Consider the following 20,005-nt stretch of genomic DNA (forward strand, 5'->3'; position numbering starts at 1 on the left):
GGGGGGAAAGGGGTGGGCCGAAAAGGGCCCATTGCACACCAGTCAGGAAAAAAAAAAGAAAAACACAGTAAAAAAAAAAAAAAAAAAAAAAAAAAAAAATCCAAAATGTGGAACTACTCATTATTGGCGAAATATTAGGATTGGGGTGGGGACCCTAACATTCTCCATTAATTTACGCTCCTTAAAGCAATTATTTTGAGTAGCTAAGATTACATCTCAGCTGAAAAACAACTGAAGAAACAAGGAGCAGCTAGGAACATAGGGACAAGTGTAGCATAACTTCCCTACATTTAAGACACTAAATGAAAACACTGTATTTGAATTATTCACTATGAACCAGGTACTGTGCTAGTTAGCGGCTCTCTATATGAATTTCATTTCTTGTTCCCAACTTTTCAAAGGGAAGTTGGGGAAAGTTTTATAACTCTTGATTCAAAATGGGCAAACAAAGACAGATTATGAAATTCAGTGACTTGTCCAAGGTCACAAGTCTAGTGGCTAGGATGGAAAAACAAAAACAAACAAACATTGTCTCATGAGAACTTGATACTCACAGCGTATCAAGGTCACTGATTAGACCAAAGATGGCAGTGGGTAATCTTGGCAAATGGCTATGCAGTCCTACGGAGCTAAAAATGCATGAATGGCTGTAGGCACCTTTGCCTCCAGAATGAAGGGAAAGGTCTTTTCTCAGCGTCACACCTTCTAACTTTAATTTCCCTTCTTTTCCCCACACAAAAGACGTGCTTTTTTCAACCAGATCTTTCCATTGCCAGGACTCTGTGAGCCATCACCACATCTACAAGTCTGCCCTCTCTGTTCTCTGCCCACATTTACGGCATCCAAGTATCTTCTTCATCTAAATTCACCCTTTCCCTGAAAGCTCTGTTCGCAATCCAATTTCTTCAAGCAGCAGTGTTCCCTGATCTCCCCAGACCCAAGGGACCAGCCCTGCTTCTGAATCCCTGTAGCAGCATCCTGTGCTTCCACTGTTGTGATGGCAAACTCCAAGGAGGCGGACAGGAAAGAATTAACAAGCCCAGCTATCTCTGTCCTCTCACACACTGTGTTTTCACCTCTCTGGTTATCTGAGTACATCCATCTTCTCTTGGAATAGTGATGTTGTCCCCACCATACCTTGATTCTCTGCTCTTCCTCAATCTGGGCAAGTCCTTCATTCTTTGGTTCAGCTAGGCCAAGGTTGAATTTTTTTTCAAAAGGAACTTTTCATAAAGCAAATAATAGAAAAGCAGAGCTAAGAAAGCACAGGTCTTTTTCTTTTTTCCCCAAATTTCACTCAAGTCCAGCCACAGTTAATGTCTCTGGACACCTGTATCTTACACTTTACCTCCATCTAAGTGAGATCTCTTCCCCTGACCCACTCGGCATGGCCTTTAGGTCCAGTGGGATGTCTGGCTCTTGCTTTAACCCGCTGTAGACTCTTGCTCTCTGCTATAAATACATTCTTCTTTTTGGTGGAGGTGGTTTGGGTGCTAAATTACTGTGTTATTAAACCTGCCCTGGTCTCTGGTTACTAGGGAAGGTAATTAAAAGTTGTAACTTTTGTAGTGTTTATTGCCAGACAAGTACTAAAGTGCAGACTCATTATATTATTTATTTTTCTTAATTCCTTGAGGTAAATTATACCCAGTTAACAGATGAGTGAGGGAGAGAGAGGGAGGGAGGGGGGCAAGGGTGAAAAAACAAACTATTGGGTACTATGCTTAGCACCTGGGTGTTGGGACATCCGCAAACTCAGTGTCATGCAATATACCCAGGTAACAAATCTGCACATGTACCCCCTAAATTTAAAATTATATCTTTTAAAAAAAGAAATATTACAGAGGGACTCCATATATCCATAATCTAGTCCTTCACAAATATTTTAAAACAAAGTCATTTTATTTGTGTATACCTGCATAATCCTTTGATAGGCCCAACCTGAAAGAATTTCTTCATTGTAAATACAGTTTTTGCCTTCTCAGCTGTCATATGCTCACAATTTTTTTTCCTCTCTGGAAAGAAAAAGATTCTGGAGAATTCTTGAAAAAAAAAATTAATAAAATCCCCAAATAAAAACACCAGAATTGTTTACTATGAATACATTGTTTAAAGTATGTAAAATAATTATAATAAAGTATTTTACCAACTCCAAAATATTTGTGTTATTTATTATGCAAGGCATATAAAAATGTTTAAAATATCACTATTACAATTGATACTTATAATACAGCATGATGCATGCAAGTGTGTGGTGCACACATTATGTTTGTGCTACTTTTAACTTGTAGATCATAAATTGTGTGTCTTAAAATAAAAAAGAAACACAAAAACAGAGAGGTTAAATTTTAAAGATTATGTAAAATATGTAGGTAAAGTCCTTAGCACAGCATCTGAAACATGATAGTTAGGAAACTGAAACTATTACTATATGTATCATATACTGCCCCAGGCATAAGAAAATATATTTTCTCAATGGAAAGCAAAGATTCCTTTTCCCCAGTGATCTCAAACGACTGGTTGTCCTCTTTATAGAAACACTAAGAAAAATTGCAGCATCCTCTCTTGAACCCAAAGGAATCTAAGGCAGTCAACTTTAATTGTACAAAAAGCAAACTGAGGACATGAAGAGGACGTGGTTTATCTGCAGTCACACAAATGACAGGCAGCTGAGAATCCTGGCTCTTTCCAATGCCAAAGGTGCTTGAGCAAATATGGCTCTTTCTGACTCTTACCAAACATTCAGCCATGCCTTGCCAATTCTCAGTACAGGAATGGCTGCCTAAGGGGCCAAATATTGAGCTAGGAGGAGTTGATGATACTGATGGTGATATTACCAATGAAGAAAATGGTAACTAACACTGAATCCCAACTACAATTGGTTCTAAATTACTTTATATAAACTGAAAGTTTATGTAATATGGTCAAGGTCACACAGCCTGGATAGAATCCCTTCACTGTATTCAAGAACAACACACAAATAAAAAGGCCACTAATCCACAGATCCACGAATTTGGAGTTCTTCCATTCACCTAGAACTAGAACTACTTGCTTGACATGACAGATTAAAACAAAAATAAGTCACATATAGAAGAATATATTCAGTTAATCTAAGCCGCACCAAAAAGTAACTTTCTAGTGAACTTTAAAAAGATCATATCTTATGGTGGCTACTGGTTACAGCAAAAGAAATACAGATTTGATTGGTTTGGTCGAGGAATTAGAAACACTTTCTTTAATAGAGAATTTGAGAAAAAGAAACTGTGGTCATCTGATGCACACTTGTGCTCACAGAGTTGTGCTTGAAAAGTGACAATGATCTTTGGAACTTCCAGTAACCACAGTTTAGCATAAGGTGGAACTTAAGTTTCCAGGCATGAAAAAATAAGGATTCCCTGGGAATTTGGGGGAATTACTGACCTTGAGAGAATCACAGAAATTATAAAGAAATAGACGTTTGCTTTCAAAAACAATAATATATTTCTACAGAAGCGGCAAACACAGTGGTTGAACGCACACCAATCATTGCGTCTGGATTTGAAGCCCAGTTCCAATGTTTGCTAGCTGTGTGGCCTGAGACAAGTTACTTAACCTCCCAATAAGAATGGGAGGAACGAAAAGTACCTATGTCAAACTGATACATGTAAAGAGCATAGTGTAGAGCCTCACGTTCGGTAAAAAACAAGTGATTTTGAAAAGTGCTGAATAACTATGGATTATGAAATAACAACTTCATGGTAGAAGATACGGAACGTGTACATGAATTGGGAGAATAATAAAAAAAACAACGAATACGACACCGTCACCTACAATGACACATTTTAAGCATTTGGGGATATGATAGAAAAGAAATTTTCTTGGCCCAGGCACACTGGCTCATGCCTGTAATCCCAACATTTTGGGAGGCAAAGGCAGGTGGACTGCTTGAGACCAGGAGCTGGAGACCAGCCCAGGCAACACGGCAAAACTCATCTTTAATAAAAATACAAAAATTAGCCAGGTGTGGTGGTGCACACCTGTAGTCCCAGCTACTTGGGAGGATGAGGCTGCTGTGAGCTAAGATTGTGCCACTGTCCTCCACCCTGGGTAACAGAGCACGACTCTGTCTCAAAAGACAGAAAAAAAAAAAAAGAGAAGAAATTTTCTTAAGCAAAACTGGAATCATTCTGTATGGTCTTTAAAAAATTACTTTTGAAATTAAAAGCACATTTTGACTGAAGATTTTTTTCAAATCAATTTCTATGTTCAGGTTCCAACAAACAAACAGTATCAGGAGCCAAAAAACCCAAACACCTATACCCTACTGTGGATTTTTCTGGAAAAGCTTTCATAAAAGGACTCTGAACAGCAAATGGCACTTGCCTGATTTTTACAGTGTGCTTTAGAAACCTAGGAAGGAGGCCCACGGCACTCCAGAATTGTGGAATCACACAGTCCCATACCAGGCTAACAGCATGTTTCAGTCCTTTTGCCCCCAAAGCATGTAACTACAGAGCAACCGCTGACTTAACTTTGCAGAGCCCATAAGCAGTACTGTATCTGTTTCCTCAGAAAGAGCAAACTAACTTGATTTTTGTGGAAGTTAAATTGCCAACATCATATTGAGTTAAAGAGAAACAGAACAAAAATCAGAAGTTTCAGCCCATGCTGTATCGTTAAAAAAAATACATCCTTTGACCCTAAATAGATTAAAATTGAGTGCAATTAGTCTTTACCACCTCCTCCCTCCCACCACCACCACCATCACCACGCACTAGCTATATTTTCCAGGCCAGTTTCTTCATGGTAAAACACTTTCTCATGAGGCTGCCTGTGGTCAGGGCTGACTATGTCACAGGAAAAAATGCTTCTCATGATCTCCAGATCATAGCGCTTCCAGGTCTAGCCTGAGCATTAAATACAGACACACCCGGAAATTATAAACGATTTTAACAACTGGACATTTTCCCACCTCTAAAGTGGGATAAACTTTGCAGCCTACCTATGTCCCTGGGGTGTTCTGAGTATTAATAAGTTAGTATTAGTCAGGCACTTTGATTTCTACAGACAAAGGGCTCTGTATAAATGCAAAGCATGATTATCCAACCCAACTGCCTTTTGGAGAGGACAACAGAGGCGGAAAGGCCACTGCTTCCACGGTTGTCTTCTCAAGAGCAAAGCCACCTCCCAGTTATCTTCAGGGCAATACTCGTGAAAGTTGCGCCGTAGTTGAGCCTCTGCTGCACCGTTCCCTTATATAGTCAATGAAGAGGGAATCCCTTCTGTGTGCATATTTTCAATTCACATTCCAACACAGTATAGGCAATGAAACAGATTTTCAGCTGCGATTTATAGGTCTTGATACAACTGGGCCAGGCAGTGTGCTAGAATCATCCGTATCACTTCTTCAGGATGTGAAGAAGTGAGGAAGCCTCTACAAAAAATCATGCTCCAGTATCTAAAGAATGTGCCAGTGTGCACACCTGTATCAGTGAATGCCTACATATTGTTTTCACAAAGCCATGCAAACCCCACCTGAGAACTAAAAAATATATAAATTTTAAATCTAAATTTAATACAGATTTGAACCTTTCCCTTGGCCTCTGGAGGAATCAATGTAAGATAATGACGGCCTTGAAGATAATGAAATAGGTTACATAATATTAAAGACTAGAAGATATTTATGATGGACACAGGCAAATAAGTAGACTCTTTGTATTACAGCACCTGCCTGACATCTTTAAAGAGAGGGGCAAAATGCTGGCCTCTGATAAATGACGTTGTACCCTAGCCACAGACTCTCTCGTGTAGTTTCCTTTAGCTGAGCTCTTCAAGTTTAGCTCTAAACCTCACAATATAGCTTTTAACAAAACTGTAAGAGCCACTGGTTTGTCCAACGTTATTATTATTTAAAACATACACATACACCACACAGTTGAGCTACTGAGGCCGGCATTCCTAAGTGAACCGCCTAGAAAAAGCTAAACTAATGAACAAAGTAATCCTGGGAAATCCTGTCCCATAAAACCATTAGTTGCAATAGACTAATTCTCAATAAAAAGACTGGCAAATTCTGAGAAGGCAAAAAGCCTCCTGAGCCTTAAGGGTTAACTCACTTGCCTTAAAAAAAAAAAAAAGACATATAATTTCCTTTTATCATAACACAATGCATTTATTATTTTCTGTATATCTGTTAAAGGGCATGGCTTTCAGAGTGGAAAACAAAACAGAACTTGGTCACATGTTTATTTGCTTCAGCTACTCCCTTCCCCTTCTGATAAATAATCAAACATGCCATCCAGAAAAAACAAAACCAGCGAGCTGGGAAATTTGATGGTCATCAAATAGACTGAGATACCAAGAAAAGCAGCCCACTGTTCCCACACTGAGTTTTCGGCCCCCACACCTACACTAACATCTGAGTAAATACCTTCAGTCACTCTTTCCATTTTCCCTGCAATTACTCCTACTGTTAAACAAATTGTCCTTAAGGCAGTCACAAACATCTTATTTTTTCTTGCAAAAGAGAACAACTTTTTAACATTGGAAAAGACATCACAGCCATAGCAATACGTGCACACAACACACACACACACACACACACACACACACACACACACACACTCTTACTTATTTTATGTATTTAAATGTTTCTTCCACGAGAGGTTTGGACAACCCCAGAGCATATTTCTTTCTCTATTCTAATAGATGCTGTTTTAAGACACTAAAATTTAAAAATATTTAGTCTGGGGACTAGCAAACAAGGTTCAGAGTAACAACAATTCTCTTAAGATCAAAAGAGCTAATTTTCCATTTCCTGTCTATTCCCTGACCAGTATATAGTTAAAAAAATATTAACACCTGGTTTACCAATTAAACTGAAGTTGGGGGTCAGGGAAGGGGGATGTGGAGGGAGGGGAGAGAGGCAAAAGGAGTGACTACAGACAGGAAAAGGTGGAACCTTTTTTAAAAATGTCAAACCATGTGTTTAAAAAGTAATTTCAACAGAAAAGACTAAGCCGTTAGATCTCTCTTCTACTCAGAGCCAAGAGGCAGCTCAAGTCTGAGGGCTTTTCCTGCCATACTGATTATCCACAATGAAAATTTTTGTAAAGAGCCTTCCAACATCAAAGTTAACAACCATCACAGAAAGTGAGGCAGGCTTTCCCTTTCCGTATGCAGCCCACTCTGTTTAAACAATAGTTATATGAATGAGATAATGACCGTGCGTGTTTCAGCAGTCTGACTTTTATTGGCATGAAATTGGTACAAATATTATCAAGACTGATTCACAAATGATGACGGCGTCGTGATGCAAACATCAGGGGACAATTCTGTAGATGCAGAATTACAAAGGCACCATCCCCACATTCTCTTACTACTTGTGATAACAGGAAGAAAAAGAAGGCAACACGAAACAATGTCACAGTAAGCAGAGAGAGGTTCCCATCTATGTTCAGCCTGTAAAACTATCCTGACACCACCCGGCTGCTTACTTAGCTGATTATATCCAAAGACATATTTGAAAGCAAGAGTGAATTAAAAAAGGAGTTAGAAAGGAACCGGTCCTCTCAAATCTCTAAAAAGAAAAAAACCTCTGATGGAGAGAGGAGGGAAGGAGGAGGAAAAAAAGCAGTAAACAAGTTGGATCATCCGATTTCGCCCTTCAGAGAATGTCTGCACAAGAACAGATCCCTAGTTTAAAAGTTTAACCCAGTAAAAAATGTTTCTTTTTCTCTGGACACTTACAGAGAAAATGAAGAGTTTGGCGAAGGGAGCCCGTACTGTCTGCCTTTGGATTTCCGTCTTCTTGCTGTAGATGGGTTCTGGCTGTTTCTGCGAAGCGGGGGTTGCCGAGTGGTGAAAAAGATGTTTGAATAAACAGGAAGTACTGTGCGGCTGAAGCACACTCGAAGAGAAAACACACTGGAACATTGCCCTTTGTAGGCAACCTCAGGGAGGTTTGCCTCCACAGTAGCTGGCTGGGCTCTCACTAAATGACAAAGAAACCACAAGAATTCCTCAAGTAATTCTTCACTTTCAAAGTTGAAAGATCAGTTGGAGCTTGCAGGTAATTTTCAAAGTTGCATTTAGCACTTAAAGAAATCTATTAATGCCACACGTATCTAAACCGCTCCAGGTCTGCAAGCAGCGACACAGCACACGCAGTGCGCCCCGGCTAGACCAAGCCCTAGCCAAACACAGCTCATTCACGCAGACAAATACACACCAACAGGGTTTCGGGAAACCTGCTCTTGAGATATTTTTGTGGTGACATTTACATAGGCAGGATGCTTTAAAAAAAAAAAAAGGAAGAAAATTCAGATTTTCAGACTTTAGAGGATTTTGTCACACGTATTTTTAAAGAACACATTGTCCCGCATTCCAGGGATGTACCCTGGATCTGGCTTTGACAGGCTGTCCTTTACATTTTCCTTCTCCATCAAGCAAACTACCTGTTTATCTCCAGATGCCTAGCTTGCCTACTGGAACACTCCTTAACCCACCCCGAAATCATTATTACAGTCCTGTCGCCTGGCACCGGAGCAACTCAACAGAGACTGTAAAGAAAAGTAAACTGCTGAAGGCACAGCAAGTCAGCTTGAAAAATAGGAGGAAGAGTTGAACAGCCATATTCAATAACAAAAAAAGGAATCCTTCTGAAAATGTATTGCTCCTGTGGCAATGTTCTTCTGCCACGGAAGCTACTGATTTGTTATTTAGCGTGGAATGCTGGACTGTCTGTCATCCAGGTGCTAATACTCGGCTAAAATAACTCATTGGGAGCTGTCAGTGGGATGTTTACATAGGCCCCAATCTTTTCTTCATAGAAGGAAATTTTTTACTGGAATTCATCTTCTTTTGATCTCACATTCAAAGCAACGGCAGCTTGATAGACATTCAAGTCTGAAAGCAAATCCAGACGCTGAAGATAAACCGCCAGAAAATGACAGGCAGAAGCATCTAAAGCTTATAAAAATGAAGAGAACAGCATGTCGCCTGAGTATTACAATAGCAGAAATCAAGAGACATATTAGGTGGAACTGATCAGCCACAAAAACAGTTCAAAAGGCAGATCATAGAAACAGAGGACTAGGCTAGAGGGAAAAAATGGGAAAGATCTGGTTTACTGCCTCACCTCCCTCCTGAGCCTCAGTGCTTCCACGCCTGCCTTCTCCACTTTGGGGAGGGGTGGAGTATCCAATGCAAATGTTCCTCTCTAACTCAGCTGGTCCAGTTAGAGACCAGGAAATGATTTCCTAGCAATCCATTTTCAAGGGGCAGGAGAAAAAGGCACTCTTACCTTGCTCAGTGTCCAACACGCTGCATTTTATTACCATCCCCTGCAGCTGCTCTGCGTTGCAGTATCAAAAGGCACACAGCCTGGGCGCCATGAAAGTGGGCGGTCAGGAAAAGCATCTCTCAACAGAAGAGCTATAAGTAGTCCGAGATGGGGCTAGAGAGCTCTAAGCAGTCCAGTTCCCTAAAATGGCTAGTTATGGAATGAACACAAATGTTCCAGCTTCAGTCACACAAATAGATGTGTTCTGTCCTACAGATATGTAACTGCTCAACACCTAGTCGCTTTTAAGCCAACTACGGCAGTTCTGTAAAGGAATTATCACAACTTTCTTAGAGACATGCAATTAAAAAAAAAAAGCCTCTTATTTTCATTAAAGTCAGCGCATACAATGAAATAGTAATTCTAACAATTTTGTTTTTAAAGCTGTTTGTTAACAAACACTGAATGTGAACAGGCAGCATCAGCATCAGGTTAGAGGGCAACAGAATTCCACATTATAATTTAGCCTGCGGTTATTCCTGATTGCATGCACCCTCTGGGACTGCAAAGCAAGATCTTCTTTTGCAGCACGCTTGGATTTTTAAAATTAGTGCCCCTCCTTTTTTGCATAATAAACTAACATTGAAATATGGATTTAAAAATGTACAAACCACTTTTTAAAAGCTGTAATCAGTTTAGGATTTGCCTTGTGCAAACGAGTCCTGGGTAACTAAGTTACAAATGCAAAAAAAACAAACAAACAAAAAAAACAAAAAACAACCAAATAACACAAACAAAGCCAAAACCCTATTAGATCCTAACAGTATTTTTTCAAGACACCTCTGCCATGCCTATACATCTATCAGATGTGCTAAAGTTGATGATTTTTGTTTGAATTGTATTAGTTCAATCCATCAAAGTCGCCATGACTGTTCTCTAACCTTAAAAAAAAAAAAACCAAACAAACATAGTTGCTTTCAACACTTTTTCCAAACATCTCCCAACTAAATATTCCATGTTGCTGTAATTGTTAGATTTACCAAAAACACAGGGAGGTTTACTGTGAAAAGCGAAATGCAATTTCCCTTATACATGATAAAATACGTTCTTCCTCTACACAGAATGCTGCCACCACCACTGAGATGCAAGGAGCAGCAACACTCCACTTCTCATGGCCATTAGAAGTATTTTTTTAAAAAATCTGCCATGTATAAAGACCTTCATTAGTATAATTAAATGACTGTTGGGTTTTTGTGATATAAACAACTTTTGATATGTCATTTAAAAACCTCATAATAACATCATTAAAGAGCCACCATTTTTAAAAGAGAAATTGTCTGCTCAGGGCCATGGAATAGTCGTCTAGCTCTGGGCCTCTTCCTCGTCTCCCTTTCAGACTTCTCCTGGACTTGAATGTCACCATAGACCTTGAATCCTTGAATGTGAAATGGCTTCACGCTAATTGCTCTAATTGCTTGAAGATGTGCAGGCAGGTGAAACCTGATCCCCGTGGCCATTGTAGAGACCAAGAACAACACAGGAATGTTTACACAGTGGTTTGATTTTAATAGAAGGGCTGAGTTTAAGACAGCAAAAACACAGCGAATAGGTGACCTCTTAATGTAGTCCTCCTCCAAAAAAAAAAAAAAAAAGGACACATAACAAAATATGATTTCATGTTCTAAAAGGCAGTGTCCTAAATACCAAGGTTATTTGCTTGACTCTTGGAGATGAGTACATGTTACATTGCACCTGACATTTTATACCCGAAACTCTACCCCGAATATGTGTGTGTGTGATTTTTTTTTTTACTTTAAAACAAAAAAGCACTTTATGTGTCAGTCACCTTACAAACAGATTATGACTCTATGGTATTTCCTAGTAAGTGCACTCATTTAAATTTTAAATTGAATATTTTTCACTGCTATAATACTCCCTGTCCCTTAAAGGGGAAAGCTTGGGTGTCTCCTTGTTTATTTCTTTGCCTCTTCTGTCCCCATCCCCATTTATGGAATTCTTGACCCTTGTCCATTTCTTGATTGCAGTTGAAGTTGAGCCCAAATCCTCTCACTCTGGTGCTTCAGACATTTGTCTAAAGGCTTTCGGTATCTTGTTTCTTTGTTGCTGTGTGGGACTGTGGTCTGCTTGCCCCTAGACAGACCAAGGTCGCCATTAGAGTGGCCAGAATAGCTATTCAAAAACACTGGCTATTCTCCTTGATATTTTAGTGATTTGGAATGGACACTGAGGTCTGAGGTTTAATGATAACTCCCAGGGCCCTCTCTTAACAGGGCACAAATGTAACCAAGGATGGACAAGAAATACATGACAGCAAGGCCAAGATAAAAATATAGCAGCGCCTACGAGGTATCATGAACAAAAGAACCCACAAAGGTGAGGGGAAGTGTTAGGTATTGAGATAGATAGGTAGGTAGGCAGGTAGGTAGACAGATAGCTCAAGGATCCAAATGTATAGAAGCATTTCATATAGAGCCAAGGAAATACTGCTAAACGGAAAAGGAATGAGACATATACTACAGTAGGAAAAATACGGCCAAACAATGGAATTATTTTAAGGTTAAGCTGGGCAATTAAGGCCAATGATACACCTTGTAAATGAGAACAGTGAAACAGGAAATACCCCATACAGCAGGGAGTACTCTCTAACTGCTGCTCTGCCTGTATATTAACTTCTGATGATGAAATACAAAAAACAGCAGAAAGGGGAAAAAAGTCCTCTTAAGGCTATGAAAACTTTACCTATATAAGTTAAGTAATAAATATAGGCGCTTCCTTTCCTGGACTATTTGCTCCCCCCAAGACATTGAAAGAGAAAATAATGAATCAAAAATAACTGCACAGAACATCCCTTTGAATCACAGCCTCCCCACACACATCTATAGACATTCCTACCTTGTTCTCAAAGTTATAATCCCCGGTCGGGCACGGTAGCTCACACCTATAATCCCAGCACTTTGGGAGGCCGAGACGGGTGGATCACAAGGTCAAGAGGTCAAGACCATCCTGGCCAACATGGTAAAGTCCCATCTCTACTAAAAATACCAAAATCAGCTGGGTGTGGTGGTGCACGCCTGTAATCTCAGCCGCTCAGGAGGCTGATGCAGGAGATTCACTTTAACTCGGGAGGTAGAGGTTTGAGCGAGCCGAGATTGGACCACTGCACTCCAGCCTGGCGACAGAGCAAGACTCCGTCTCAAAAAAAAAGAAAAGTTATAACCCCCTATTAAGAAGAAATGCCCTCCCCTCTGAAAAAGGAGGGGAGACCAGCATCCATTTGTACATTTAAAGATTAAGTATAAACCAATCCAAGCCAGTGAGAGAACACAGAAGAAAAAAGTAAACAGGCCCCTACCCCTACCCCCAAAATAGTTCCCCTTTGAAAGTTCTAAGCGGTGAGTGCCTGGTACCGAGGGCTGCCCTGTTCCTTGGAGGGGTCAGCAAAGCTATGCTAAACTGACAGGTTCAGTTTACAGCAGGCCAGAACTTTGTTTGGATATACTGGCCTTGTTCACCGCCAGCTTAACAACAGATGGCTAGAAAACTTTCATTATGTTGCACAGGACTGAACTGCAAACAACCCAGAAAACTGTGAAAAGTTTAACTCCCTCTGAACCAATGTGCCAAACCAGGGCCTGCCCAGAGCCAGTGAACCAGCTTAGGGCCAAGGGGGCTGTGGAAGTGATGGTTAAAGTAAGGCTACCCAAGTCAAGGCAAGGCACCTTTCCAGGCTCCAAAACAGCAGCGACCCACCCAAATCTCTATTTAACTCTTCAAAGGCCAGGCCATATAAGGAGTTGCATCGACTATGCCTTCTTTACTTTTCCAAAATGTACTGTCAGAATTTCCCGCCCTTTGGAGAAAGAAAATCTTCCACCAGACAAGTCCCAATCCCCAAGCTGCCGTCTTGCCTTCCCTTCTCCTGGAAGTTGGGAGCACAGGACCAAATAGTCTCACCCTAACACCCAGAGTTAAATTTGATTTATCTAAATCTGTTTATAATTTAAATATTCATTAAATAGATTCAATCACATGAACCCTAATATCTCCTAATGCTCTGAGACAGGTTATAAATGCACCTTCAAAGGTTTAATTCAATTGGCAATCTGAGAAGCCTTATCACTGGAAATGTGTTATTTTCATATTATGCAAGAAATGAACAAATGTGTTTTCCACAAATGTATTTTAGAAGCCACCCTTTCCTGTTATTGAAAGAAAATTGTGTTTATTACTCCTTTAGCATAGTGTAAACTCATAAACGTCAACAGAGAGTACAAGGAAAACTGTCAACTAAATATTGTTTCCTTCATGAGCTGTTCTTCCAAGTCAATTACGCCTTTCAACTTCTGGGGCATTGTATGATAAACTGGCAGTAAAAATCATTCACATTAATATACCATGGTGCCTTGCCTGCAAAAGGTAATTAAAGAAGTAAATGACTCATAAGAATAGACATATTAGCTGCAAAATGAAAGGCAACTGAGCTGCCACATAAAAATATGTACCATTAAGATACTGCATTTTCATATTCCTGTAATCAGCTTCAGTAGACTAATGCTTATTTAATCCAGTTCTCTGCTAAGTCCATCAACAACTGTTTTTTGCTGTTTTCTCCTTGACTGAACATTATGAGAGCAGGTTTAGAATAAATACTGCAATGAGATTTTTGCATACTCAATTGAAGAACAGGTTTTTACATTTTAAAATCTATTTTTCTTTCTCTGAGAAATACAACATAAAAAAAAAAGATTACTGGTGGAAAAATACGTATGTATATTGCTAGTAGACGTGTCCCTTTAAATGGCAGAACATTTCAGCAAAATATTTGTTTCCATATTCACTATTTCTGACCTGTACCACTATCGGCATAAGGGTGTCATGCCTCCACTTGCCAGATCTCAGCTTCCTTTATGAAGCACTCCCTTTTGTTAATAATGTCTTCCATTAGCATTAGCAGGATGAGGGCAATTTATCCTTTGGCAGGGATGTAAGGAGAAGGCAAGAAATGAGGAGGGGGTTAGCGTGTGCGGGGTGGGAGAGTATCTCAGACATGACTAGCAGCCTCTGAGTCCTTTTCCTTCCAGGGTGTTAGACTGAATAAACCCTGCTCAAAGAGAAATGAATTGACCCTCAAAATAACTGCTCTATTTTCCAATCTCTGGCTTTCAAACTGACATTTTGCTCACTTCTCCATATCCCTTTATATTTCAGCACATCCTCACCAGCCCAGCCAAGCCACAGCAAAACATCCTCCATACAGTCTGAGAATTTTCACTCCACCTGCTCACTTCTCTGCTGTGGGAACCTTGATCTTAACCAGTGAGATGGGTCCACCATTTGTACTGTTAATATTTTTGGGAACATTAGATGCATGAAGTTTCCTGGAGGCGGGACAAATGCCTGTTCTGACTGTGGTAAGCAGGGCTCTTTGTTGATAACTGATGCAGTCTAAAGCTTTTGTCATTTCAGTTTGGGAGTTACAGTTTTCAGAACTCTTGCAGCTCCCCCGATGTCCAATGCCAGCAGTGAAATCAGCCTAGGATATTTGGTCTTCTATCATGTGTGTCAACAAGTCATCAGCCTTCAATAACATCTGAATACATCTGGATGGTGCCCATTAACTTAAAAAAAAAAACCCAAAATATAATTCTATCTAGTTTTTTTTTTTTTTTGGGTGCAAGACCATGGGCTTTCAATAAAGGTAAAGTTCTAGATTTCTATACAAGTTGTGCCTTCTCTCCTTCCCTCCCCCTGTGAATATATAAATCTCTTTGGCTTTAAAACTGATGAGCAGTCAGCCAGGCCCTCAAGGACAGTGCAGGATGTGAGGGTGGCCCTACAAGGACCCTCCAAGATTTATGTATCTTTTCGCAGTTCTCGGAGCTATGGAGAGCCTCCCAGATTTAGGCTGGATCTCCTTGTAATGTATTATTGCCTCAGTGTTCGAGCAGACACCACATGGAACCACAACTAATGAGCTCTAGTCCTTTTTCTAATTAAGGAACAAAGGTTCCTGTGTGCACAGAATGGTGACGCTGTCTGGAGAACGCACGTGGAGGAAGAAGCGAATGCTTCTAATTGCCTCAAAATGGGATTTTTAATATTTAGGAACATAATGGGATCGGGAAATAAGAACATTTCCAACATCCTTTACAAATAAGCCTTTACAAAATATTGTTAGCTGTTAATAATACATCATTATCAAAAATGGAAAGTCATGAATACAGTGCATGTAACCTTTGTATTCATGTGAATTAACCTATATGTACGAATACAATGATACATGAATTAGTTTTTAAAAATACATTAAAAAAAATAAAAGGCCCTTCTCTGAAAAAGAAAGGCAAGAAGGCAGCTCCTCTGAGCCTGATATTCCTCAGACCTTAGCAGATTAGGATTCAAACATGTAATTAAGAAAGATAACCCCAGTTTTTATAGTAATTAGGGGCTGTGGGAAATAGGATACTATCTCTCAAAAGTGTTACAAATATACCACACTTCTAAATAACCTGCAATGCTTGGAAAGTATACTCACTACCAAGGGCAAAGCTGCTATGCAGTGAGGGAACAGTAAATGACAGACTGGCGTTCAAGTCCATTAGCTGCTATGTGATAGGAGCACATTCACTGGCACGCGACCTGTGAAAAATCTTAGATCTCTTTAAATCTTTGAATTGGATTACTGCATTAATTCTTAAGAACTGCAATCCTTCAACCAAGTCAAATTACCCTCATTAACAGTGGAAAAACTGCCTCTGCAATAAGTTTTTTAAAAAAAGATATTTATTACCTATAATCACTTTCACATACTTCACCTAGAAATATGATGAACTAATGCCAAGAACTCTGAAAATGGCATCCTGGTTTCGCATATTAATTTGGGTTAAAATAAAAATACAAATGCAAGTATTTGCATGCTATTTAAAATGTTTTTTTCACATCTCTAGGAAATTTTCTTTTATGATTACAGCCCTCAGATAAGAAGGAAATAGCTCCATTTTACAGGAGGGGAAATTGGGGCATACAAACAGAGACGGAGCCAGGTGTCTAAGCTTGGCCGGGCTAATTGGGGTAACGCAGAGAGTCGCCTGGTCCTCTGTTCTGGGCTCACGCTGTTGGAATTAAATCAGAAATTCAGATTCATAATGGCACCATAATACAATGCACTGACTTCTCTAAATCAAACTCAGTGAAGTAAACGGCAGGCAAAATAAATAAGACAGGAATGCAGCTTTAAGTGTAGAAATGATAACTGCAGTAAATACCACAACAGAAGCTGCCTCAATTCTTCCATCACCAGATTTGCTATTACGTTTTAACCTGCCTTGAAAATTCATTGAATTTAGAGTGATTTTTTTTAAAAAAAGAAATGTTAATTGATCTACTCTGCCCTTGTTACTCCCTAAAATGGTCTCATCTGAAATGTGATGACAGCTTGATCGACTTTGAACAACTTTGGATACTTTATGGGAAATGAACTCTTTGAAGCCCCAATGACTTCTATTCCTCGGCTCTAAGGATTGTTACTGCTTTGGTTCTATTAATTCCCAGCACAAGCCAGGGCACGAGAGTCCTCATCCCAGTGAAGCCAACCAAGTGGAGACAGGGTTGAGCACAGGCAAGCCAGTCTGCATTTACTGAAACAGACTTTTTTTTTTTTTTTTTTTTGAGACAGTCTCTCTGTTGCCCAGGCTAGAGTGCAGTGGTGTGATCTCAGCTCACTGCAATCTCCACCTCCCAGATTCAAGCAATTCTCCTGCCTCAATCTCCTGAGTAGCTGGGATTACAGGCTCCCACCACCACGGCCAGCTAATTTTTGTTTGTTTGTTTGTTTGTTTTGAAACAGTCTTGTTCTGTGGCCAGGCGCCAGGCTGGAGTGCAGTGGTGCAATCTTGGCGCCAGGCTGGAGTGCAGTGGTGCAATCTTGGCTTACTGCAACCTCCGCCTCCTGGGTTCAAGCAATTCTCCTGCCTCAGCCTCTCAAGTAGCTGGGACTACAGGCACATGCCACCATGCTCAGCTAATATTTGTATTTTAGTAGAAATGGGGGTTTCACTATGTTGACCAGGATGGTCTTGATCTCATGATCTCCCCGCCTCCGCCTCCCAAAGTGCTGGGATTATAGGCGTGAGCCACCGCACCTGGCCAACAGACTCTTTTTATATTATGTGTTCAGGAATGGGAAAAGGTGAACAGGTAGAAGTTGCTTTCCAGACTTGATATCAATCGATACTTCTAAACAGCCACAATAAAATGCTAACTGGAGTTTATAATAAAACCCAGGGGCACTACAAGTTTCCCAAGTACTCACAGTAGTTGCATGCAAAATCTGTTTATTTCAATTTAAAGATTTCAAACAAAGTAGTACTTACTTAATATATGATAATAAAAACCAATTAAATAGAATATCATTTCCATTGATCCCAAAATAAACTGTAACTTTTATTTTGACTATTACAAAAGTTTATTTAACAAAAAGTCTAATGTGAAAATGTACATGAACTATTTTTTACATCATAGTAAAACAGGCCCTATGGACATGTTTCTCCGCTGAACAGCCATTATTTATACTTGTTCCAAGGCTTCTAACATGATGACACTATTTCCTCATATTACCACCATTGCAATATTGTTCTGTTGTCCGCTAGTCGCCATCTCCACACATTCATCTGTCACAAGATTCATAAAGGGATCAAATCCCCGCAATATTCCTCGGACATGTCTGCCACCATTTAATTTCAATGATAAGTTCTTGTCCATAATTTTTTTCAACTCGGGAGGGTGAGCTTTGCTCATGATGGCTACTCCGCGGGCACACAGAGGCCTGGTAACAGAATGCCTACTGTAACTCTTTTAAAAGTTGAGGATCCCTTATGCAAAATGATAGGGATCAGAAGTGTTTTGGATTTCAGATTTTTTAGGATCTTGGAATATCTGCACACACATGGTAAGGTATCTTAGAGATGGGACCCAAGTCTCACCATGACATCCATTTATGTTTCGTACACACCTTATATACACAAAGCCTGAAGATAATCTGATATAAGACTTTTGACAATTTTGTGCATGAAACTAAGGTTTGACTGCAACTCATCACATGAGGTCAGGTGTGGAATTTTTCGCTTGTGGCATCATGTTGGCACTCATAAAGTTTCAGATTTTGAAGTATATCTAGTTTTGGATTTCCTGTTAGCGATTTCAACTTGTAACTTCCAAAAGCTCTGTTCATGAGCTGTAAGATGAGCATTTCGATTCCATACCAGATTTGTAGTCATAGTTAATATAGTCTAATGTTAGTGAAAATAGCATTTACCAATCTCACTTTGTGTCAGGATTCACTATCCTTCCAATGACCTTCCAAGGTGGGAATTATCATGCCTATTTTACAGGGAAGGAAAACAAGGCTCAGGGTGGTTGACTCCCTTGCCCAATGTCATACAGCTTCTAAGTATTCAAATACTAGTACTGTCTGGAGGAGAAGGTGAAGCTTAGGGGAAAATCAGAGAGGAACTTTTCAAAAGAGGACTATCAGAAAAGAGAGGCATCTGTCTTGGGACATTAAAAAATCTGTCAAGAAGCCAGGCATGGTGGCATGCACCTGTAGTCCTAGCTATTTGGGAGGCCACGGTGGGAGGATCTCTTCAGTTCAGAAGTTTGAGGCCAGCCTAGGCAACATAGTAAGACTTGGTCTCCAAGAAGAAAAAAAATGCCAAGAAACTGTGATCCAAACACCAGGCTGTCCATGACTTGGAAGACTCATTGCACACCTCCTTCCCAGTGACACTGCATGTTTTGAAGGACAACACAAAAATTACTCTTCTTCTTTGGCTCTACCATTTGTAGAGTCCCCTCCCCCACTTTTAAGAGCTCTGTGACTGTCAATCAGGTGCTTTTCAAACAATAAATGCTTTAGCGGTGACCTCAGAATTAACTTGGTTTCACTACGCAGGCAACTTTTCAAAACAAATGTTAAAGTTAACCATTCTACAGGCACCAGAACATTAGCTTCTATTTACACATCAATTAAACACATAATTTTTGGTGTCTACTTTGTACTCAGCACTGTCTAGGCACTGGGCCTAGGAGGGGAGAACAAGACAGACCTGGCCCTTCTCTTTCTGATACTGCAGTCTAGTGGGAGATAGAGTTAAGACACCAGCAATCAACAAATCCAGAAATAATTAGAGATCCACCATGAACGAAGCCTCAGAGAGAGGCTTTACTAAAAAACAACTTAACTTCTCACTTTTAACCTACCCTAGATAAGTCCATCAAGGAATTCATCCATGAAGAGGTGCTACTTAATATGAAACCCACAAATAAAGAAGAAGTCAAACAGCCAAGGAGCAGAAAGGAGGCTCAAGAAGGTGGAGCACAGAGGCTGAAAGCATGAAACAGTGCTTAAGAAATTAACTTACTGGCCGGGCGCGGTGGCTCAAGCCTGTAATCCCAGCACTTTGGGAGGCCGAGGTGGGTGGATCACGAGGTCAAGAGATCGAGACCATCCTGGTCAACATGGTGAAACCCCGTCTCTACTAAAAAATTACAAAAAATTAGCTGGGCATGGTGGCGTGTGCCTGTAATCCCAGCTACTCAGGAGGCTGAGGCAGGAGAATTGCCTGAACCCAGGAGGCGGAGGTTGCGGTGAGCCGAGATCGCGCCATTGCACTCCAGCCTGGGTAACGAGTGAAACTCCGTCTCAAAAAAAAAAAAAAAAAAAAAAAA

At 40.1% G+C, this 20,005-nt stretch overlaps 1 protein-coding gene and 1 long non-coding RNA gene across 22 annotated transcripts in view; one reads left to right on the top strand and one right to left on the bottom strand.

Moving 5' to 3' along the window:
- Nucleotides 1-20,005, bottom strand: part of FOXP1 (forkhead box P1) — a 632,958-nt gene that overhangs the window by 162,686 nt on the left and 450,267 nt on the right. For 2 of the 21 annotated variants that reach the window (XM_032289660.1, XM_032289658.1), the window contains exon 1: nt 9,284-12,338. The exons of 14 other annotated variants lie outside the window; for them this stretch is intronic. Coding sequence is in view for 5 of the 7 variants with exons in the window: in XM_032289652.1 (XP_032145543.1) it covers nt 7,729-7,914 (186 nt within the window). In the remaining 2 variants the exon portion in view is untranslated. Of the gene's footprint in view, nt 1-7,728; nt 9,248-9,283; nt 12,339-20,005 lie in introns of those variants that run through there. 5 more of the 21 variants (XM_032289640.1, XM_032289641.1, XM_032289656.1 and 2 more) reach the window with 3 other exon arrangements.
- Nucleotides 14,472-14,972, top strand: LOC116559208. The gene is made up of 2 exons (XR_004272376.1): nt 14,472-14,599; nt 14,782-14,972. It is a non-coding gene; the product is annotated as an uncharacterized LOC116559208 (long non-coding RNA).

The sequence above is a fragment of the Sapajus apella genome, unplaced genomic scaffold, assembly GCF_009761245.1.
Source record: "Sapajus apella isolate SASKATOON/1434 unplaced genomic scaffold, GSC_monkey_1.0 scaffold23, whole genome shotgun sequence".
Lineage (NCBI taxonomy): Eukaryota > Metazoa > Chordata > Mammalia > Primates > Cebidae > Sapajus > Sapajus apella.